This window comes from Acinonyx jubatus, chromosome E4 (genome assembly GCF_027475565.1).
Source record: "Acinonyx jubatus isolate Ajub_Pintada_27869175 chromosome E4, VMU_Ajub_asm_v1.0, whole genome shotgun sequence".
In the NCBI taxonomy this organism is placed as follows: domain Eukaryota; kingdom Metazoa; phylum Chordata; class Mammalia; order Carnivora; family Felidae; genus Acinonyx; species Acinonyx jubatus.
In genome coordinates this window covers 63,473,866-63,498,972 of record NC_069395.1, presented here as the reverse complement: position 1 = coordinate 63,498,972, position 25,107 = coordinate 63,473,866, and the positions used below count along the sequence as shown (strand labels likewise).

Sequence of the window (25,107 nt, the reverse complement as noted above, 5' to 3'; positions counted from 1 at the left end):
CACAGAAATAAGTAAAACAATTCTTATGAGAGGTTTGTTATGTATAATTGCTAATCCAGAGCAAACAGAGGAAAAACTACTTTAAATTATTTACTTCAATAATACAAAGTATAATACTACTAATTATATTGTCCTAAAGTATAATACTACTACTAAAGTTACTACTAATAATGTAATACTATTAATAATAGATAGTTTGTTCTGAGCTAATATTGTTCTAAAAGCTTTAAAAAAATGACCACTGACAACATTGGTTCTCAAATTTTCTGGTTTCAAAATGTGTTTTGCATTCTTAAAAATTATAGAGATCCCCAGAGAGCTTTTCCTTATGTGAGTTATATTTATCTCTATTACCATATTAGAAATTAAACCTCAAAAAATTTAGGGGTGCCTGGGAGCTCAGTCAGTTAGGCATCCAGCTCTTGATTTCAGCTCAGGTCATGATCTCACGGTCCATGAGATCAAGCCTGCAACGGGCTCTGCCCTGACAGCATGGGGCCTGCTTAGGATTCTCTCTCCCCCTCTCTCTCTGCCCCTCCCCTACACATGCTCTCTCTCAAAATAAATAAATAACTTAAAAAATATTTTAAATATTCACTTAAAAATCTTTTTTTACTTTTTTGTTTTATTTTAATAATTAAAAAAAAATTAATGTTTATTTATTTTTGAAAGAGAGAGGGAGACAGAGCGTGAGCAGGGGAGAGGCACAGAGAGAGGGAGACACAGCATCCGAAGCAGGCTCCAGACTCCGAGCCGTCAGCACAGAGCCCGACGTGGGGCTCGAACTCATGAACCGTGAGATCATGACCTGAGCTGAAGTCAGATGCTTAACCCACTGAGCCACCCAGGCGCCCTTAGAAATCTTTTTTAAATATTTTAAAATATTCATTTAGAAATAACGATAAATAAATCCAGTGCAAGTGTATGTAATTTTATGAAACGTAAGTGCATTTTCCAAACAAGAACAAACTGAGTTAGAAGAACGGCACCGTTTTCCATGTTTGCAAATCTCCCTGCTGTCGGGCTTCACAGAAGACAGCTGGATTCTCATATCTGGTTCTGCATTCAATCTGTTGCAATATCACACATCATGTAGCTTTTCAAAACCTCCAACACATACTTGTGAAAAATTGAGAATGAAAATAGCAAATACTGTCTTAAAGTTACTATAAAAATAGTTAAGACCTCCCAGGCCCCTGAAAGGATCCTTCCTCTGAGGCCAAAGTGAATAGAGAGAATAAGTAAGTTCCTCAGTCACAGGGCTGGGAGTGGAGCCCCGGCAGTCTGATTCCGGACCTGGGGTTGCCCCTCGGACCGGGAAGAAAGCAGCAGAGGCCCATTTCATGACGTTTTACATGGCGGTACAATTTCAAATTCAATCTCTCAATTCGTGCAAAGCAGAGGCGAGCAGAAAGGAGAGTAATTGCCCCAAAACTCATCCTAAGGGGGCCCAGGGCTGCCCTACCAAGAAAATGGCACCATACTTACACTGTAGGAGAGACACAGCTAAGTGTCCTCGGAGCCTCTCCAGCAACAGCTCTCTCCTGCCCAAACCGAGCTCTTAGCTACATCTCTGGACTCTCTGTCAGATGCTTCCCTACGTTATTCTTTACATAGACTTCTGCCTTCAATTCTTTTCTCTCCCAGTTTTATTGAGGAACAATGGACAGATGTCACTGTGTAAGTGTAAGGCCTGCAGCATGATGGTGCGAGTTACGCACATTGGGACACGGTGACCACAACAGGTCCAACCTACATCCGGCCTCTTATGCAGACACAATAGAAAGAAAAGAACAGAAAAGGAAAGAAAAGGCCTCCTCGTGATGGGAACTCAGGATTGACGTTCCTCACCTCTTCCCTACAAACCACCCAGCAGCGTTAGCTGTACCCATCCTGTGGGACATCACATCCTGGTGCTTACCACATAACTAGAGGTTTGCACCTCGCGACCAGCTTCCTCCGGCTCCCCTCCCCCATCCCATGTCCAGTAACCACTGGTCCAGTAACCAGTGTCCTGGTCTCCTTTCCTGAGTTTGTTTTTTTATTTGTTCGCATTTTAGATCCCACCTATACGTGAAATCACACGGTCTTTGTGTTTCCCTGACTTATCTCATGAGCATAATTCCCTCAGGATTCAATGATGCTGTCACCAACAGCAGGATTTCCTCATTTTTATGGCCGAATAATATTCTATTGTATATCTATACCGCAACTTCTTTATCCCTCCATCCATCGATGAACACTTAGGTTGTTTCCATGTCTTGTTGTGTTTTTTTTTTTAATTCTTTTTTTGTAATTGTTTTTTTTTAATTTTTTTATATTTGTTTACTTTTGAGAGACAGAGAAACAGAGCACACGTGGGGAGGGGCAGAGAGGGAAGGAGACAGAATCCAAAGCAGACCCGAGGCTCTGAGCTGTCAGCACAGAGCCCGACGCGGGGCTCGAACTCACAAACCGCGAGATCATGACCTGAGCCGAAGTCGGACGCTCAACCGACTGAGCCACCCAGGCGCCCCTACAGATGCCAACTCTTGCCACACAAGTAAAAAGACTGAGATGAGGGAAGTTCCCGAAGCCCCCCACACCCAACGACAGGTCACCTGTCAGACACAAGCCTCAAGCAAATACTGGTTTCTCTTCTCTGCTCCCCTGGTCTTCCTCTGGCTCTCCCTGACCTCTCTAACACTACCTCTGTCCCCTGCCCCCTGGCGAACCTTCCAGCCTCAGCAAGAGGTCTGAGGCGAAGGCAAGAGCCATCCTTGGATTGAGTCGTTCATGCCACATGCTCCCCACCTCATCCCAAACCCTGTCACCGGCACGACCGCCCCACCGGATGTCTTCCTCCTATGATATACCCACCCTGAGGATAAAGTGCCCCCCCAAGTGGCACCCGTGTGGCCCGCGCTGTGGCCAGAGCATCTGAAGCCACGTGAAACCACATACATCCTCGGCAACAGCTGAGCCAAGGTTCACACAAGGCCGACGGTGCTGGTGGTTCTGGAACGGAATTCCCAACCTTATCTATCGCCTGCTTCAAGGCCCAGAAACACGGTGGAGGGAGAAAAGTCAACTTTATAAAGTAATGAACGGCACCGCCCCTCTCAGTCTCCTCTCCTACAGTCACACCTGTGCCTTCAGGGATGAAGACACTATACAATACACACAGTTACAATGTGTGGCCAACAAAATAAAATCGCATGCGGTGGTTCCGCCGGTGTGGCTCCTTTAAAGCACTGAGTCCCCCGACTAGCCCTTCCGTCACTTCCCACTGCTTCGCTGGCCTCTGTGTCCTCGCTTCTGAGTTTCGAGACTGTGATCCCCCCACATGTTCCTCGTTCGGCTCGGTCTCCTGGAAGGAAGGTCCGTGGCCTCTCTGGGATGTCTGTGGCCTGGATCCCACAGCCTCTGCTGTTCTCATGGACAGTCTCTTCTGCCTTTTGTTTTGCTTTGTTTCCTTTCTGGTCTCAAACTATTGTCTCCTGTCCTCCATTCCCGATCTAGCAGTATTCATGTCTCTCTCTCCTCTTTGTATGTTCTTCTGTTTGGGTTCTTTTTGTTACTTGACTTGGGGAGGAGTGTATCACTGTTCAAGTATTATTAATCTTTCTTTGTAATTTCTGGCTCGATCGCACAAAACCTACTTATTTTTTTATTTAAAATTTTTTAATGTTTATTCATTTTTGAGAGACAGAGAGAGACAGAGCACGAGCAGAAAAGGGGCAGAGAGAGAGAGAGACACAGAATCCGAAGCAGGTGCCAGGCTCCGAGCTGCCAGCACAGAGCCTGATGGGGGGCTCGAACCCACGAACTGTGAGCTCATGACCTGAGCCAAAGTCAGACGCTCAACCGACTGAGCCACCCAGGCGCCCCACAAAACCTACTTATTTTAAAAGCAAATTCCGTTCACTCGACTCAACCAATAGTTACCGAGCACCAACTATGTGCCCAGCAATCATGCTACAGCAGGGGTCACCTCACTCACAGAATTTACAGTCCGGAGGTTGCAGCGGGCAATGTGGATATTCTTTTCACCAGGTTATAAAGAACAGGAAACAGTATTGATCCAAAGCGCTAGCTAGTAGAGGGCTTCCACAGAGCACAGGGAAATAAACACTTTTAAACAGCATAAGAAATCCAAGGCCTGGAAAAAGACAAGACCCCTCCTCTATTTTAGGAGTTGTGTCAGACATTTAGAATCAGAACAAAGAAGACACGTCCAAACCTCACATCCACCGTATTATTCGCCTCGTGGTCAAACACTTCAAAGGCATCTTTGATTTTTTTGTGGAACTCTGCTACGGTTATGTCTGCAAAAGACAAAGTAAATAAAAATTGTTTTAATTAGTCTCCCTTGGGATTCCGAACAGAAATTTCAGCCGCTCAGCTAGAACTTCTCAATAAGGAAGAGCACGCGGAACTCTCCTCATCTGAACGCACCAGTTAGCATGCTTCCCTCCCTCTCAAGGAGTCAGGGAACGGACGGACTCTTGTTTCCCGAGGCACCAGACACACACGGTGCATTATCGGAGTACCTACGCGTCTTGAGTACACAGCCTCACGGGGTTTACACGTGTACAGGGTCATGGGGCCACCGCGGTCGAGACACAGGAAGCTTCCAACACAGCGTATCTTCTGTCCCGAGTCGTCTGGGCAGAGAGTCCCAGCTGAAGAGGCAGAAGGAACCCGGCACTAGATACTGATTGTAGGTCACCAGCATGCCCCCCTGCCCTGCTGTGCCCGAGGAGGGCGGAAGCCGGGGGCTGGGAAGGCATGCAAAGGCCACACGTGACACTCTCTCAAAGAGCTTTCAAACGAGTTTTGAGCCTAAGAATTACTTCTCTGAAACAATTAGGAAGTCATTTGTTCGGTAAGTATTTATTGAGGCTCTACTATGTGCTGGACACGACTGTCGGTGCCAAGGTTACAGCAAGGAGCAGAATGGACAGAAGTCCCTACCTCATGGAGCTATGCGTACTGGAGGAGATGCAGAAGCTCACACGTACACTATAGGTCAAATGGGCCTGGAAAACATAAAGCAGGGAAGGCCTATGAAGAGTGCTGGCTGTGTGGGTGGGAGAGGATGGGGGGTGTGGGGGGAAGGCCTCCTTAGCGATGAGGGGGAAGAGGCAGCCTTGTGAAAATCCACAGGAGGAGTTTTTAGGCAAAGAGAACAGCAGAGGCAGAAGGGTAGGAAATAAGGTCAGAAGGTGTGCATTCGGGGATTTGGGGGCAGAAGATGGGTTCTATACCTGCATGCTGCTTTAAGGGTTTTGTTTTTTACTTTAAATGAGATGATGGATCACTGGAGGGTTCTAAGCAGTGCTGTGACATAGCCTGGCTTATATTCACTTCAGCTACGATGTTAAGAATATACTGGAAAGGGGGGCCTGGGTGGCCCAGTCGGTTAAGCATCTGACTTCAGCTCAGGTCATGATCTCACAGTTCGTAGGTTCAAGCCCCACATCAGGCTCTGTGCTGACAGCTCGGAGCCTGGAGCCTGCTTCGGATTCTGTGTCTCCTTCTCTCTGTGCCCCTCCCCTACTCACACTCTGTCTCTCAAAAATAAATAAATGTTAAAAAAAAATAAAATAAAATAATAATAATAATAAAAGAATATACTGGAAAAGGACACCTGGGTGGCTCAGTTAGTCAAGCGTCTGATTCTTGGTTTCAGCTCAGGTCATGATCTCACCGTTTGTAGGTTTCAGTCCTGCATTGGGCTATGTGCTGACAGTGCAGAACCTGCCTGGGATTCTCTCTGTCCCTCTCTCTCTGCCCTTCCCTGATCACTCTCTCTCTCAAAATAAATAAATTAATTAAAAAATATTTTTTTCAACGTTTTTTATTTATTTTTGGGACAGAGAGAGACAGAGCATGAACGGGGGAGGGGCAGAGAGAGAGGGAGACACAGAATCGGAAACAGGCTCCAGGCTCCGAGCCATCAGCCCAGAGCCTGACGCAGGGCTCGAACTCACGGACCGTGAGATCGTGACCTGGCTGAAGTCGGACGCTCAACCGACTGCGCCACCCAGGCGCCCCAAAAAATATTTTTTAATGTTTATTCATTTTTGAGAGACAGAGACAAGAGCATGAGCGGGGAAGGGGCAGAGAGAGAAGGAGACACAGAATCCCAAGCAGGCTCCAGGCTCCGAGATGTCAGCACAGAGCCCGACGCAGGGTTCGAAGTCACGAACCATGAGATCTTGACCTGAGCTGAAGTCGGACGCTTAACCGACTGAGCCACCCAGACTCCCCTTAAAGGATGTCCTGGAAAGGGACAAGGGTGGAAAGAGAGACTACTTAGGAGGTTATTGCAATATTCTAGAGGGAGACTGCTGATGGCAGGGATAAAGATGGAAGCAGTTGGAGACGGTGAGAAATGACAGGATTCTGGATATATTCTAAAGGGCACAGCAAACAGGACTCGCTGATAAGGTTTGGTGTTAGGTGCAGAGAAAAAGATAAGAATTGAGGTTGACTCCAACGTGTCTGGCTGAGTGGAAGCCTACAGGGGGAAAATGCAGTGAAGTCTCAAATTTTATTTTTTAGGTACTAAGTAAAACTAGGACACCTAGAAAGGGAGAGATTGAGTTTATATAATTATTTTAATTATAAATAGAATACCATCAAATTATAGAAAATGGGGGGAGGGGGAATTTACTCATATTCCCTTTACCCTAACATAACCACGAATCATTTTGCTAGCTTTTCATCCAATCTTTCTTCGCACACAAGCTTTAGTATACTGTATTTCATATACCATCCTTTCGCTCAACGAAAACTTAGTGAATACAACACTACGTACTAGGTTTGCGTCAGATGCTGTATCCACATTTATAACCAGCAAGGTATCGACCAAAGTTCAGAGGGGTTGCTCTCTCCCACACTCTAATTGCTAGTACTCCTTAGTTAAGAACCGTAACTCTTCATTCCTTCACTCAAACGTTATACCTTTCCAGGCTACAACATAACCTACCTAACCTTCCATTTTTAACAGTACCAAAGGAATATGCCACAACTTACTGATATTAATTTTTCTGTATTATAAAAAACATGGCAGTGAACCACATTTGCTAACTTCACAAGCAAAAAACAAAAAAATGTCATCTGATTATTTAAATTTACTCTCCTTTGATCACAAGCGGACCTACGGTGAACGATCGGTTCTTGTTGTCTGCTCACTCCTCTAGGATCTCCCATTTTTTCTTGGCAAGTTTTGTAGGTGCTCTTTAAATAATGAAGACTTAACCTTGTGTCATAATTACTGCAAAAAAAATTCCAGGTCAGTTGTTTGCATTTGTTTTTCTAAAATAGAACGAGCTTCACATCCTTGCTGACCATCCATAGCATACCAGATTATTGGAAGAAAAAAAGGATACGGAAGAAAGTTTAGATGAGGTAAAAATCACTTTGAATCCTACCATGTGGGGTTAGCTACTCTCTTGTCCTCTAATCTAACTTTCACTCAACAATAAATTGTGAGCATCCTGCATTTCAAGAATATGTTTATTACATTATCATTTCTAGGGACTGCTTGGTATACCATTATAGAGATTTATCATAATTTATTTAACCAACCCTCTAAGTGTAGGCATTTCGGCTGTTTCCAATTTTCCATTGTTATAGTTATTCTTTGGTGAACAGTTTTGTCCATTTCATCTTTGTGAGTTTGTCTTATTATCTCACTGAAATACAGTGAGTTGCGACAGCTGAATTTGTGTGGGACATTGGGAAGGGTCTAATTAGTCATAATAATGTCTTGGGAAAGTCTCACTGGTTCTACCACTGCCAGTGCAGAAAACTGATGTCCGCTTTCTAAGTTTAAGGTCATGTTATTAATTTTTTTAAGTTCTTATTCAAATTCCAGTTAGTTAACGTACAGTGTAATATAGTTTCAGGCGTACAATTTAGTGATTTGGCACTTCCATACATCACCCCATGGTCATCACAACAGGTGATGACTTAATCCCCATCACTTATTTCACCCATCCCCCGCCCACTTCCTTCTGGGGACCATCAATTTGTTCTCTATAGCTAAGAGTCTGTTTCTTGGTTTGCCTCTCTTTTTTCTCCCTTTGCTCCTTTGTTCTGTTTCTTGAATTCCACATATGAATGAAATCATAGGGTATTTGTCTTTCTCTGACTTATTTCACTTAGCATAGAACTCTCTAGCTCCATCCATGTCATTGCAAATGGCAAGATTTCATTCTTTTTATGTCTGAGTAAATTCCATTGTATAGATATACCACATCTTCCTTATCCATTCCCCAGTCAATGGACACTTGGGCTGTTTCCATAATTTGGCTGTTATAGGTAATACTGCTATTAATCAGAGTACATGTATCCCTTTGAATTAGTATTTTTGTATTCTTCGGGTAAATATCTATCAGTGCGATTGCTGGATCGTAGCGCAGTTCTGGTTTTAACTTTCTGAGAAACCTCCATGTTTCCCACAGTGGTTGCACCAGTTTGCATTCCCATCAACAGTCCAGAGGGTTCCCCTTTCTCCACATCCTCTCCAACACCTGCTGTTTCTTGTGTTGTTGATTTTAGCCATTCTGACAGGTGTAAGGTGATACCTCATTGAACTTCTGGCTTGTATTTCCCTGGTGATGAGTGATGTGCAGCATCATTTCAAGTGCCTGTTGGCCATCTGCGTGTCTTCTTCGGAGAAATGTCTGTTCGTGTTTTTTGTCCATTTTTAATTGGATTATTCATTTTTTGAGTGTTGAATTTTATAAGTTCTTTATATTTTTGAGGTACTGACCCTTTATCAGATATGTCATTTGCAAATATCTTCTCCCATTCCACAGGTTGCTTTTAGTTTTGTTGATTGTTTCTTTTGCTGTGCAGAAGCTTCTTCTCTTGACAATAGTTCATTTTTGCTTTTGTTTCCCTTGCCTTAAGAGGCGTATTTAGAAGAAGTTGCTATGGCCAATGTCAAAGAGGCTACTAAGTGTGTTCTCCTCTAAAATGTTTATGATTTCAGGTCTCCCATTTAGGTCTTTCATGCATTTTGAATTTATTTGTGTGTATGGTGTAAGAAGGTGGTCCAGTTTCATTCTTTCGCACGCTCCTTTCCAGTTTTCCCAACATTTGTTGAAGGAGACTGTCTTTTTCCCATTGGATATTCTCTTGCTTTGTCGAAGATTAATGGACCATAAAGTTGCGGGGTTGTTTCTGGGTTTTCTACTCTGTTTCATGTGTCTGTTTCTGTCCCAGTACCATACTGTTTTGATGACTACAGCTTTGTAATACAGCTTGAAGTTTGGATTTGTGATGCCTCCAGCTTTGCTTTGCTTTTTCAAGGTTGGTCTGGCTATTTGGGGGCTTTTGTGGTTCCATAAAAAACCACATTGTAGCCATGTTTGTTCTTCCATGAGCATGGAATGTCTCTCCATTCCTTTGCGTCCTCTTCAATTTCTTTCATCAATGTTTTGTAGTTTTTGGAGTCCGGGTCTCACCTCTTTGGTTAGGATTTATTCCTAGGCATCTTATTGGTTTTGGTGCAATTGTAAATGGGCCTCTTTTCTTAATTTCTCTTTCTGCTATTTCATTATTGGTTTACAGAAATGCCACTGATTTCTGTACATTGATTTTGTAGCCTGCAAATCTGCTGAATTCAACTACCAGTTCCAGGAGTTTTTTCATGCAGTCTGTAGGGTTTTCTATATAGAGTATCATGTCATCTGCAAATAGTGAAAGTTTGACTTCTTTCTTGCTGATTTAGATGCCTTTTATTTCTTTTGTTGTCTGATCACAGTGGCTAGGTCTTCCAGCACTATCTTAAATAACAGCAGTGAAAGTGGACACCCCTGTCTTGTCCCTGACTGTAAAGTGCTCAGTTTTTCCCCATTGGGGATGATATTAGCTTTGAGTTTTTCATAGACAGCCTTTATTATGTTGAGTCATGTTCCTTCTAAACCTACTATTGAGTGTTTTTATCACGACATTAACTTTAAGGTCACTGAAAAATTATATTATCTTTTATTTTTAGGTAATCACAGCAGATGAGTTTTCTTTTCCTACTTTAAATTTCTGAAACTTATCCTCTGAGGAGCTTCCTGGTTGGTGCATATATGGAGGTCCTGGCAGAGAGGCCAATCCGGGGAGGGCACGGAAACACCACACACTTGCCCTCATACCTCACCCTATGCCCCTCATATTTGGCTGGTCCTGGGTTGGACTCTCGGGAGGAATATTGGAGGTTCAGTCCAACTCTTGACTGGAGTTGTGAATACTTCCTACAACGCGGACAATGTGCCCTTCTCCAGACTTTGCCTGATGAGCTCTGCAAGACAGAGAACCGCCCACAGGCAGCCTATCTCAACGCCAGACAGACGCTTCTATGGTGATATCTGGTCTTATAGTGTACTGCTGTCACATCCCTAAGCCAAGTATAAATGATTTCCGTACTATCCAAACATTCTTTGTTGGGGAATTATTCTAACTTTTAATCGATGTCTAAATAAAGGATATATGCACCCCAGTGTGTATGCAAGACAATACAATGGGTGTGAAGAAAACTTATAATTACAATGGGAAGGGGAGGGGAGGGGAGGGGAGGGAGGAACTTATCCTTTGAAAGGACCAAGAAGGAGAGAGAAAATCACCTTGTTCTGGAGATTTGGTGAATACTCAATTCAATTTTTTTCTACAATTTAAAAATACATTTTATGCTTTCATACACATGACATTTATTTTGACTTGATTCAAAGTGACAGACTAGCTTCTAATCTTAGTTTAGTGATTTCTAATTTTCTAAGCATTTGATTTATTTCCTCCTACTTCACAATGTGATCTAGTGTCCTATGTGATGGAGACTACTTCTATTGACTGTGTATTCTACTGATTCTATTCTGATTTGTATGTCTAGTCTTATGCAATTAGCATACTAATTTATTTATTGCCACTGTATTGGTCTTCTTTTTAGGAATGTTCATTGAGATGTTCCCCAGTTTATTCTTCCAAAAGAAATTTAGAAATTCAAATAAAGTTTAGAAAGGCCAAATAAACACCACTGGGAGTTGTACTGCTATTGCAATGAAGCTACACAGTGAGGAAGAATGAAGATTTTTAAATATGTAGTTTTCACATCTAAGCGATATATGTTAGTTATACATCCCTTTTCTATCTCTAAATTAAATATTGCACATTATAGTTTTCCTCCTATAAGTCATATACAATTCTCCAAGAAGACTATGCCTGAGTATTTTTATGGGTTTTGAAGATTTCAAGTGAGAATTTTTTTTTATTAACTTATTTATTTGGAGAGGGAGAGTGTGAGCAGGGGAGGGGAAGAGAGAGAGGGAGAGAGAGAATCCTAAGCAGACTCTGCACTGTCAGACAGAGTCCCATGCAGGGGTTGATCCCAGGAACTGGAAGAAAATGACCTGAGCCGAAATCAAGAGTCGGATGCTTAACAGACTGAGCCACCCAGGCGCCCCACGCGGGAATCATTTTTTAAAACCCTGTAATTTTTGGGAGTTGAGGTAAATGTTGAGTGTCTTATTGCTGCTACTTATGTTATGTGCATCTATTTCCTGAAACTTTTATTAATTATAATCACTTTCCAGTTGGTTATATTTTCTGATCTTACATTTTGTCTCTTCTTTCTAAAATTTATACTTTTTAGTTCCTCTTCATGACTTATCACACTAAGCAGCTACCAAAACAACTTCAATGCATTAAGTGCTGGTGATGATTTTTGGTTTTTAAAAAATTATGTTTTTAAGTTTACTTATTTTTGAGAGAGAGACAGAGAGAGAGGGCACATGCGGGCATGTGCAAGTGGGGGAGGGGCAGAGAGGGAGGGAGACAGAGAATCCCAAGCAGGCTCTGTGCTGACAACAGACAGCCCCATGTAGGGCTTGAACCCACAAACGGTGAGATCATGACCTGAGCCGAAGTCAGATGTTTAACCGACTGAGCCACCCAGCCGCCCCGAAGCAATATTATTATTTAATAGATTCGAGCACTAGTCTTTGACCAGCAAAGTTCATGCTGACTTGTGTCCTGAAACAGGAGTTACCTACAGCTGAAGGCAGCATTCCTCGGTTTCTCTAAGTTTACATATAAACAACAGGCACTGGGGCACCTGGGGGCTCAGTCAGTTAAGCGCCTGACTCTTGATTTCCACCCAGGTCACGATCTCATGGTTCGGAAGATCGAGCCCCGCGTTGGGGTCGGCACTGAGAGCGTGGAGCCTGCTTAGGATTCTGTCTCTCTCCCTCTCTCTCTGCCCTGGCCTCACTCACTCTCTCTCTCAAAATAAATAAACTGAAAAAAAAAAGAAAAGGGGGTACTAACTTTTAACACCTTCTTTTCGATATTTTCTAAATTTTCTGCAGCGCACTTTTTCACACCCATTCCTCAAGATGCTTCTCAATAAATGACTTCAGTGATCAATATTTCCGGGAACCTTTGAATACTACAGTCTCCTCTTGGAAATATGTGATGCGTGTTACTATATTAAAGTCTTTAGGATGTTCTACAGCAAAGAAACCTGTTCACCTTAACGCAGCGTCTTCCAAAAGTACCTGATCGTGTAATCTCCTTTCTCCAATCATCACCTGTCGGGAATAATTAACGCCTGAACTGAACTCTGGGACTTCCCTAACTCAGGAATCCTCACCTACTGGCCACTGGCAACATGTGAACGGATAACGGTCACCAAAAATACTGATCCTCTCGTCCTTCGCTGTGGCCTCATGAGGCTGGCAGCTGAGCACATCTTTCTATTCCAGGGCTTCCCAAAGGAGGTTCAGGGGAGCACAGGAGCTGATGGCATGTCCCTTCCCACGGGTGGCAAGCACAACAAATGCCAGCAGATACCCACTGCCCCACATCACCAAGGAGGTGATCTACCACATGGGGTCTCATTTCAGAAACCATATACCAGGGGTGCCTGAGTGGCTCAGTCGGTTAAGCGTCTGACTTCGGCTCAGGTCGTGATCTCACCGTTTGTGGGTTCCAGCCCGGCGTCGGGCTCTGTGCTGACAGCTCAGAGCCTGGAGCCTGCTTTGGATTCTGGGTCTCCCTCTCTCTCTCTGCCCCTCCCCCGCTTGCACTCTCTCTCTCTCTCTCTCTCTCTCTCTCTCTCTCTCTCTCTCAAAAATAAACATTTAAAAAAAATTTTTTTTACACTATATACCAAATACATCCTTGCCTACCATGGACGAAACACAAGGAGTTGCTGGAGAAGTCCATGTTCCCGAGGTCCAAGGAGCATCGTGTGCAACCCAATCTGTGATCCACTGGGACTGAGGGGATTCATGGGTCTAGGTAACAGCCCCAGATCCCTACCTTCCCATAAATCGTCTACTTCTGCCCCTCTGCAGCCGATGTGTCCTTTTAGCAGTCTGCTACATGGTTCTAACAACACATGCATGTTACAAAAATTATGTCTTCACCATTATTTTGAAATAATTGATACAAGCATGCTCAAATGGATTAAAAGCAATTTGCATTATTAAAAAATTGTCTAAATTATATTTGCCAATTAAAGGATACATTTTTAGATTATATAAATATAATTTCAACTGTTAGAATATTTTTTAATTTTTTTAACATTAATTTATTATTGAGAGACAGAGAAAGACAGAGCCTGAGCAGAGGAGGGGCAGAGAGAGGGGGAGACACAGAATCGGAAGCAGGCTCCAGGCTCTGAGCTGTTAGTACAGAGCCCGACGCAGGGCTCGAACCCACAATCCACAAGATCACGACCTGAGCCGAAGTTGGATGCTTAACCGACTGAGCCACCCAGGTGTCCCCAACTGTTAGAATTTTTTAATGGTTGAGAAAGATGCTTTTACATTTTTTCTCATTGGTGGTAAACTATCAAAAATTGAAGCATAAAATCTGATATTCAAAAGTATTCTGGAGGGCAGGTGTCTGGCTGGCTCAGTTGGCATGGAGCTCTCAATCTCAGGGTCCTGAATTCAAGCCCCACTTTGGGTGTAGAGCTTACTTTAAAAATAAAAATAAAGAAATAAAAAGGATTCTGGGAAGCAAGCTGAAGTTCTTCATTAAAATTTTTAAATATATAGGTCGTCTGGGTGGCTCAGTTCCTTGAGCATCCGACTTCGGCTCAGGTCATGATCTCCCGGTCTGTGAGTTCGAGCCCTGGGTTGGGCTCTGTGTCGACAGCTCAGAGCCTGCAGCCTGCTTCTGATTCTGTGTCTCCCCCTCTCTCTGCCCCTCCACCACTCGTGCTCTGTCTCTCTCAAAAAGTAAATAAACATTAAAAAAATTTTTTAATAAAATTTTTAAATATATTTGGAACATTTATATATATAAATTCATCATTTACAAATTTCCTAATACTGTGTGTTTTATTTTCTTATAAAAATAATACAGGAAAGGCAATGATTTTTTTTTTCATTAGGCCCCATGTTCATCAGGCCTCAAATTTCCCCTAGATGTTTACCCCAGTAGCCTATACAAATATTATATTCCATGCTCATGTTTGTAAGTGTTAAAGGCTGGGAATCACTCCCCTAAGGTAAATCACCGAAGTCCTTTGATAGTGTCGCTCATTCTCCTGGTCAACTATCTCAGGGATTTAAGGAATATTAGCAATATTTTGCTCCCCTTGCTGCTTACAGCCCCTTGCTCCTAGCCCGTCATGTTTTTTCCAACTCCTTTGATTAAGAAAAATGTCAAACATACAGAAAAGGTGCGAGCTTGGGGTGGGGGTGGGGGGTGGGTGAAACAGGTGATGGGGATTCAGGAGGGGCACTTGTGATGAGCATCAGGTGATAGATCACTATGCTGTACACCTGAAACTAATATTACACTGTATTTTAACTAACTGGAATTAAAATAAAAACTTTAAAGAAAAGCAAAGCTGAGAGCTCAGCACCGTAAGCAACTCTATACTCGCCACGTGCATTGAACGATGGCTAATATTTTTCCATGTGTGGCTTCCTCCTTCTGTCTCTGTCCCTAAATACAGTGAGACATGACAGTACCTCATCCCCAAATGCTTCAGCGTGCATTTCCTAAAAATAAGGACAATTCTCCCACATAACCCCCATGTAATTGTGACGTTCTTAAAAAGGAGCAAGAATTCACTAAAATCGTCTAACAGCTATTTCAATTTTCAGATCTCTCCAGCTGTATCATCATTGCCACTTAGTTTTTCCAACCCAAACTCTAGTCAAAGTTTGTGTGCTTCATTTGTTCTTATTTATTTATTTATTTTGGCCTCTTCTAAACTGAAACAGTCCCCCCGCCCCCATCCTTCCTCAGCCTCCTCTCCCTCCCACCATGAAACCAGCTTGGTGAAGAGACCAAGCATCGCAGTGTCTTACAAAGCACCCTACATCCTGGCGTGGCCTGGGAGCGTCCTTGCTTCATCCTGTTAAAAACTCCTACTCCATTAAGTTTTTTGTTCCTTCAGGACATGTCACCTACTCCTCCTCCTTCTCGTTGCTGCCTTCTATTGATTCTCTGATCACTGTCCTTCACTTTTTTTTTTTAGTTTTATTTATTTAAGTAATCTCTACACCCCATGTGGGCTTGAACCCACGACCCCAAGATCAAGAGTGGCATGCTCCCTCCGACTGAGCCAGCCAGGTGCCCCTGATCACTGTCTTTCCAATTTCACCCCCGAGCCAGTTCAGAGGGCCCGTATTCACAGTCCTATCTGATCGTCAACACCCTTTGATTGTACATAGGAAACACTTCTGAAATCTGTCTCTCTTCTTCCATTCCCACTGCCACTGCTTAAGTGCAGACCCTCATCATTTCTGGCCTCAATTAATACAGGATTAATATTTGCTGTCTTTTTGCCTGCAGTCTCCTTTCCCCCTCTTCCCATTCCAACCTTCAAGCCACAGTCCTTGCTAGGATGATCCTTCTAAAATAAAAATTTGCTCACATGACTCTAAAATCTTTCAATGATTCCTGGGGTCTTAAAAAAAACAAACCATTCGTGGGCTTAACCAAGCCCACGAAATCCTTTATGAACTGGGCCTCACCTATCTCAAAAATGTCATTTTGTAACACTTTCCTGTACAGATCTCCCATCTCGGAAATCTTTGTGGTTTCCCAATCATTATGCTTTTCCATAGCACCATTGTGCTTGATAGTCCTTCTGTGTGGAACAGTCCTCTCCTTTTTCCTGGCTGACTCTACTCATCATTCAAGGCAGTTTAAGAGTAACACGCTTTTTGAAGGCTAACCTCATCCTCTTTTTCAGTTAGATGTAATTAGGTAGCATCGAAGGACATATCTATCATATTATTACATCGAACTCTATGGTAGTTATTTATTTATTTAGCTTATTTATTTGTTTCTTTTCCATACTTGTAAACACCTTCAGAATAACTTTGACAGTCAAACATCTTAAACATACTAAAAGCTCAATAAATGCTTCCTAAACAGTTAATAATTAGATAGGAGATAATTCATATCTCATATGGATATGGACATTTCAGAGTTTCCCTTTTTGGTGTTTTGTTGGGTATTATTAACAGAGTTATATTTATTTCCTTCCTATAATGAAACTGGGTGATGCTTAGTGGTTTTCTACATTATAGAACAATTTGTGTAACAAGAGAATTGTCTGTTTGCTAAGAAATTGGCAAGGAAAGGATTAAGGTACTTAGGAAAATGAGAGACTGTAAAATGTAGTGGTTAACAAATCATTAACATATTAAAAGGATTACACATCATGACCAAATGGGATTTATTCCAGGAGTGCCAGACTGGTTCAACATATAAAAATCAATCAAAGTTATACACCACATCATTGCAGTAATTCCACTATTGGGTATTACCCAAAGAAAACAAAGACACTAATTCAACACAAGTTCCGTCAATAGATGGATGGATAAAGATTATACACACACACACATACACACACATATATATGTATATATTTAATATATATACACGTGATACATATATATAATATATGTATACACACACATAGTGGAATATTATTCAGCCATAAAAAAGGATAAGATCTTGCCATTTGCAACAACATGGACGGACCTAGAAGGTATCATGCTAAGTCAAGTAAGTCAGACAGAGAAAGGCAAATACCATGCGATTTCACTTATATGTGGACTCTAAGAAACAAAAGAAAACAAACAAACAAAAAGTAGAATTAGACCTATAATTGTGTTGTGTCTTCAGTTGTGTCTACTGATAAGCTCACTGAGGTCATTCTTCATTTCTACTACAGTTTTTGATCTCTAGCATTTCTTTGTGATTCTTTCTTAGGATTTCCATCTCTCTGCTTATATTGCCTATCCTTGCATGCCGTCTAGTTCATCCATGAGAGCCCTTAGGATATTAATCACAATTTCTTTCTTAATTCTCTATGATAATTCCAACATCCTGCCGCGTCTGGTTCTGATGTTTGCTCTGCCTCTTCTAGTTGTGTTCTTTTGCCTTTTGGTAGGCATTGTAATTTTTTCCTTATAGCTGGGCATGATGTGCCAGGGAAAGGAATAGGAAGGCCTTTATAATGCAATGGTGAGGTGTGGGAGCTGGGGATAGTGTTCTAGAAGTCCCGCGATTAGGTCTCAGTGAGCCCATGCCTTTGGACTATGAGTGTCCCAAGTGTTTCTCTGTTGTTTCCTCTCCCGTTAGGTGGGATGGTAGGACGAGATGGCCAGAGTGAGCTGGAGTTGGTTATTTCCCTCCCCCCAGGTCAGTTTAGGCTCTGATAACATCCCAGCAGGTTAGGTTCTCATTAACTCGTTTCTTCTCGTTAAAAACAGAGTGCTCTGGAGTATTTCAAAGATTTTTTTTTTTTTTTTTAATATTTATTTGAGACAGAGAGAGCACATGAGCAGGGGAGGGGCAGAGAGAGGGGGACAGAGGATCTGAAGTGGGCTCTATCCCTACAGCAGAGAGTTCAACCCGAGGCTCAAACTCAGGAACCGTGAGATCATGACCTGAGCTAAAGTTGGACACTTAACCGACTCAGCCACCCACGCGCCCCTCTCTGGAGTATTTCAAAATGGTTCCTTTTTTCCCTCCTCTTACTGAAAGCACAGGGGATTTTTCTCTGACATTTACTACTGGAATCTGGTCAACTTCCTGGAGGTAAAACTCATAAACGTGTGGGGTCCCCCGATGACTGGGTCCCCCTGGAGTTTTTAACTGTCACCCTTGTCCACACCCTGTACTTCATAGATGACAGTCCAGGTTTTCCTCTCCTGGCACCGGTTCCCGCAGCTGTTGCTGTCTGTGAGTCTCTGCTCTGGAGTCTTGCGCTGTGACTCCCTGTATTCACCTGTCTTTACAATATTGGGGGCAGCAGTCTGTCCTGTGTCTTCTCCTCTCTTACAGATCCAAGAAGAGTTGGTAATCTTTCAAAGTGTTCAGCTTTTTGCCTGTTGTTAGGGCAGAATGGCCAAGCGATCCATTCTATTATGGCAATATAGATACTGGCATTAAATCGAACACATCCCTGTAAAATAAACATTTTATTTGGCACATCTTAGCAGCTCAGTGGTAGATTTCCAGACACTTCCTACCCTAGCACGGGATTCCAATATGAAAATGTTTGCTTGAAATTTTGTAGCAATATAATGTTTGTCTTAAAGTATTCATAATAGCCAAAGGTTTCTCAACCCTGTCTATGATAATTCCCTTTCCCAATCTTAACTTTCGAAAACCAGATTACTTGACTAGTGACCAAAAACCTGTGTGGATTTCGTGGTAATTTCGTGGTAGAAATAGTCTCAAAAGCCTTAGTACAGAAGAGATAGAGAAAAGTTTTCCAATACGCCACATGAGAAATATGTTGCCATTATTTCACACTCTTCTATCATCTGTTAATATACCTGTAGCCAAAAGATAGAAGCTCTGAAATAAAAACTGCTATATAATGGCTGAACAAGAGGTTCTTAGCTATCCTGCGCTTAACCAGTAAATTGACAGAAACAATCTCATCGGAATTCTTTACATGGATTTCTACTCTGCCTCTCTAATACTCAAAGAGAAAGTTACATACCATACTGGAGACCATGTCCCCATCGTGCTCCTTACCACGTAGAATAGATTTTTGTGCCATAAGCTTCCACATCGTAAGTTTAAGATGCAAACATATATATGGGGCCACATCTAATGTGCACAGATTAAAGAATTAACTTGAATCCTTTACAAACTCTTCCAAAAATGAAGAGGAGGAAAAAACACTTCCAACTTACTATGAGGTCAATATTGCCCTAACCCCCCCCCCCCAAAAAAAAACAAAGACATCAGAAGAAAAGAAAACTACAGACCAAGATTCCTTATAAATGTAAACACAAAAAGCTTCAACACAATACTCGTACATACCAAACCCAGCCACATATTAAAGGGATTATACACTATGACTAAATGGGATTAACCCAGGAAGGCAAGATTGGTTCAGTACAGGAAAAAGGTTCCAGGCCAGGTAGTTAAGCCAACCAGCAAGTCAAAAGCAAACTAAAGCACTACCTTCCCCTTTTTGCCCTTTCCTGGTTAGCGTTTCTGTTTTTGTTTTTTAAGTATTCCTGGTTTCTTTAATTTAACTACATTTTTTTCATCATAAAAAGAAAAAGGCCTGATTGTGTATATTCTTGCCAAAATAGAAGACCAGGTCTCCTCATATTTGTCTGAAATACCATGACAACATGTCAGAAAGTTATATTAACCTATTAATATTTGCATGTTAACAACGTAATGAAAGCTTTAGAAAGTTCCATTGTTGTCAGAAAACGATATAAACTATTCAAATTAAAGGATAAAAATATGTCTTTGCAATAATGGAGGTGAATGCTGGCAAATATATTTGAAAATTTACACTGCTCACAGCAACATTTCAAAATAACAATTAAAATGCATCTGATTTTTAAATATTTTGTGAAAAAAATAATTTTTGTCTAGGAAAAAAATCTCGAGGATTATTAGAATATAACAAATGAGGTACTTGAGGCAATGATTCTATTTAAAGAAATACATTTTTTACCTAGAAGTAGAATGAAACACAATGTGATCAAATGTGTTATCACTAATTTTTACAGTATTTTGGTAATCAAAGTGCTTTTCTCTATATGTTTGTGTAAACGTAATTTATTATACGTTGGTAATAACTGAGACCCATTATGTCTTCATTAGTTATTAACCCATAACAGATTAAGATTTTATACAAATTTTGAGAAACTTCATGAAGTGTTTGGCTGATGACAGAGTTGGGCCAGTAGAGAAAAAGATCAATTGAAAACCACAGAATCTAAACTGAAAGAAATTTTAATAGTCACTTAGCCCTTTCAACCAATGAAAGGGTCCCTCCTGAAAGAGTCTTATGTGGTCACGGACTGGGGTTTGGTCTATTGTTCTCTACTCTAAAGACTAATCACTTTTTTTTGTTTTTGTTAAGAAGCACTGCATTGACTATAACCACCATTAATGAAAATGTGTTTACTGAAGTCTTAACCAATTTTTAAAAATCCACACTCAGCCCCTCTTCACTAGGCACAGTCTTACTCAAACTGAACTCTTTGCCATGTTAATAGAAATAAAGCGTAATTAACAAGTGTGCTCTGGAAAGGATCAATTTCTTGCCACAGAACATGTTTAAAGTACACAACCTTAACACATGAGAAAACGATGGGTTGATAGCCCAAGTAATCCTGTGTATTTAATTCACGGTTACATCTAATTCAATATCAGAAGTGTTATCTCAAAAATTAAATACAGCTAAAATGAATACGTAAGTTTTCAGCAAGGTATATGCAATTTTGCCAAGCTTGGGGGAAAATATTAGCAATAACATATTAAATTTCACAGAAATGTCATGTTCAGCAGGTGTTCCAGAAAATGTTACTTTTTATAGAGTGCCCATTTAGCAAAAAATGGAATGACCATATGTGGAAATAAGCACTTTTATAAGATGGTCAGATGGTAAAATTATACCAGAAATACCAGTTAACAAGCACATGTTTATAAAAGAGCTATGCAATATATGCCTCATTTCAGATGATCTTATAAGTTTTAAAACATACTGTACACTGACTGAAAGCTTATTTTGATAAAATCAGAATTTCTTAAGACTACTTTTTGAGAGTGTTAAAAAACAGGAACACTTTTCGATTACTGTGTGCCCCCCATTCCCTGAGCATTCTTGGGGGGAGGTACTTACATGATACAAATTCTTACGTGTTCTTTTAAAAATTATATCTTTATATCGGATATATCCTTATATCCGATTTTTTTGTCTTCCTTTTTTTAAAATATGAAATTTATTGTCAAATTGGTTTCCATATAACACGCAGTGCTCATCTCAACAGGTGCCCTCCTCAATGCCCATCACCCACTCTCCCCTCCCTCCCATCCCCCATCAACCCTTAGTTTGTTCTCAGTTTTTAAGAGTCTCTTATGTTTTGGCTCCCTCCCTCTCCAACCTTTTTTTTTTCCCTTCCCCTCCCCCATGGTCTTCGGTTAAGTTTCTCAGGACCCACATAAGAGTGAAAACATATGGTATCTGCCTTTCTCTGTATGACTTATTTCACTTAGCATCACACTCTCCAGTTCCATCCACGTTGCTACAAAAGGCCATATTTCATTCTTTCTCATTGCCACGTAGTATTCCATTGTGTATACAAACCACATCTTCTGTATCCATTCATCAGTTGATGGACATTTAGGCTCTTTCCATAATTTGGCTATTGTTGAAAGCGCTGCTATAAACATTGGGGTACAAGTTGCCCCTAGGCATTAGCACTCCACTCCACCAAAAGTCTGCTAGAACTGATACATGAATTCAGCAAAGTCGCAGGATACAAAATCAATGTACAGAAATCAGTTGCATTCTTATACACTAATAATGAAGCAACAGAAAGACAAATAAAGAAACCGATCCCATTCACAATTGCACCAAGAAGCATAAAATACCTCGGAATAAACCTAACCAAAGATGTAAAACATCTGTATGCTGAAAACTATAGAAAGCTTATGAAGAAAATTGAAGAAGATATAAAGAAATGGAAAAACATTCCGTGCTTATGGATTGGAAGAATAAATATTGTCAAAATGTCAATACTACCCAAAGCTATCTACACATTCAATGCAATCCCAATCAAAATGGCACCAGCATTCTTCTCGAAGCTAGAACAAGCAATCCTAAAATTTGTATGGAACCACAAAAGACCCCGAATAGCCAAAGTAATTTTGAAGATATTGAAGAAAGTGGGAGGCATCACAATCCCAGACTTTGTCTTCTTTTAAAGAATAATTAAAATAATGAACAGCAAAATTGTACTACAATGCTCTCTCAAAAAAGAAACCAAAAAAACATGAAGAAAAGTTCAAGTTTTAGATCCTAAACATCCTTCTATTGAGAAGTAGCTATGAGACAGAATGCAAGGTAGGGACACGGTCTTTTACACATTAAAGGACGCATTAAAGGAATCTGGATTTTATCCTAAGGGCAAGAGCTATCAACCGAAGATTTATAAAGCAGAGAGCATCTAGCTAGATTTATAATCAAGGAGGATCACTCTTGCAGCCCTGAGGGTAACTCAGCTGGAGGCAGAGATGGTAAGGAAACTCAGTTCTCAACACTCTTGTATTCCCAAGCCTTTAGCATCAGAGCAGACACACAGTGCGTACTTAGTGCGTACTTAGTGCCCAATAAAATCTGTTCTATGAATGATCAAATGATAGGAAAATAAACGAATAAACCACACAACACTCGGCAATGTGAACACCCACGAAGCATGGCCCCACAATGGCTCGGGGCGGGTTTCCAGCCTCATTCTCCCACGGCCCGGAACAGCAGACACACACCACTGTATTTAGCCAGATTTGAGAACTTACACATAGCAATTACACAATTCTTGGGGGGAAAGAAGGAAGACGATCATGGGGAAAGAACAGTAGTTCAGATCATGTCAGAGCAAGTTGGTTACTAACCGAAGGCCTGGAGTGAGAAGAGGTAAGGAGAAGTCATGTTTGTTTCACTCATCGGTTCATTCATTCATTTACCCAGTGAGCAAATCTTTGTTGAGTGGCTACTATATGCTGGGCACTGTGCTCTACGAGACATATGTAAATGATGTGGCCCACGTCCTCTGGACTCACTGCTCAGATCCAAGCTTTGCCAGGCGGTGTGACTTAATCTCTTGTGCAAGTGACTTAACTTCTCTGTGCCTGAGTCTCCAATCTGTCAAATGAAGCTAATGACAGTTTACCTATCCCATAGGGCCACTGTGCACGCTGAATATTATATGTAAAGTGCTTGGCACATAGCGTTTGGCAATAACTTAAAAACATAAGCTATTTTCATTATGTCACATTGGGAACTTGTAACTTGGAGATTGCCTTTACTTTGTATCCTAAAATATGAAAGATGGGCATATCCGCTTCATCTCCAGGATGGGCGTGCGGAACAGGTCTGAACAAACGAATGTGATACTTGTACTGTGTGCCAGACACAAGGTTAAGTGTGACGTCTGGGATGATTTCATTTAAAAGCTAATGGCCTGGGGGAGGAGCCAAGATGGCGGAACAGCATGGAAGCTTTTTGTGTGTCTCACATCCATGAAATACAGCCAGACCAACACTAAACCATCCTACGCACCTAGAAAACCGATTGGAAGATTAACACAACAATCTGCACAACCTGAACCACAGAATTCAGCAGGTACGCGACACGAAGAGCTGAACTTGGGGAGCAAGAAGCCCTGAAAGGTAGGGAACCCATTTTGCGGGCGGAGAGAGGATGGAGACTGGGGAGTAGGGGAGCATACAGGAAAAGCACCCCTCCCCAAAAGCAGCTGGAGAGAAAGTGGAAAATTTGAAACAGCCTCAGGGACTAAACTAAAAGGGGAGAAAGGAGAAAGGAGAGGGTTTAAATTCCACTAAGACTGTAAACAAGGGGAGCGCAAAGGCTGCAGCTCCGCAGCTCGATACCTGGCGGTGCTCTGGTGGGAAAGGTGAATGCCCAGGAACAGAGTGGGGTCCGGGAGGTTCTCAGGCCACATGGGGAAAAGCAGTTCCACTGCTGGAAGGACATTTGGTAGAGACTGTTGAAGCCACTTGCTCCCAGCAGACCCCGGAAGGCAGCCACATTCGCTGGTGCGGGGGCAAGGTTGTTGAGGGTGAAGCCTGGTGTCAGATGTGTGCTGCGATTTTCCATGGTCCCTGAAATGCTGAGGGTACAGTCTCGCAAATTTTTGGGGGGGCAGGCTGGCACCCGGCTGCAGTCTCGGGGCACCGGCAACAGCAGAGTCCAGTGGGTGTTCCTGGGTGCAGCCAACAGTCGGCCATTGCTCATTCGGCCACTGCTCGGTGAGACCCTCCTGCAGAGGGGTGGAGCAGGTCAAAGCCACAGTCCTTTGGAAGTAAGGGGCCGGGGAAAACAGCCGCATCTGAGACAAAACTTGGAAGAGAGGTACTGCCTGGGGCCTGGTCATGGAGAGTGAAAAAGTGGGGAGTGGAGGACAGCTGAAGACCAAGAACCGGTGGGCAACTGCTGATCTGGGAGAACAGACTGGGTGGCTGGGCGGCGCCATGTTTCACCCCTCCCGCGCATGTGCAGGTGCACGCGCACCTATGAGCACCACAACAATCCACCCCAGTGGGCTAGCAGCACAATCTAGGGGAGAGCAGAGCTGTTACACCGAGCCCTACCCAACTGGGCCAACTTTGCTCTTCAAGAACACAAACCTCACTGCCGACTTAAGCTATGGACTATAAAGACCTACATGGACTGACCTCTAGGGGAAAAGGAAGTAGTTTCAGTCCTACTTCAATCTGTTAGCAGGTTCATCTATTCAATTTTTTTTCTCTCTTTTTCCTTTTTCACTTTTACAATTCTTTTCTTTTTCTTGAATACAGAAAGAGAAAAAACTCATTTTTATTAAAAATATCTGTCTTTAATTTTTATTACTATATTTTTTACTTTTGTGTAAATTTTTTTCAAGTTCTACCTTACTTCCATCATTTTATTTTAGTCTACTTCAGTGTACTCACCTTTTCAAATTTTCAAACAATTTCCTTTTTTTCTTTTTTCTCTTTTTCATTTCTTTTCTTTTTTTTGAATGCAGAAAGAGAAAAACTTCATTTTTACTTTCAATTTCTTTTAAAAATATTTTTATTTAATTTTTATTGCTATAT

The 25,107-nt window shown here is 41.8% G+C and overlaps 1 protein-coding gene across 1 annotated transcript in view; it reads right to left on the bottom strand.

The window, feature by feature from the left end:
• The window catches only part of EFCAB2 (EF-hand calcium binding domain 2), a 120,950-nt gene that overhangs the window by 61,872 nt on the left and 33,971 nt on the right, over positions 1-25,107 (bottom strand). Inside the window, exon 2 of the mRNA XM_027046449.2 lies at positions 4,223-4,307. Coding sequence (XP_026902250.1) covers positions 4,223-4,307 — 85 coding nt within the window. The remainder of the gene's footprint in view (positions 1-4,222; positions 4,308-25,107) is intronic.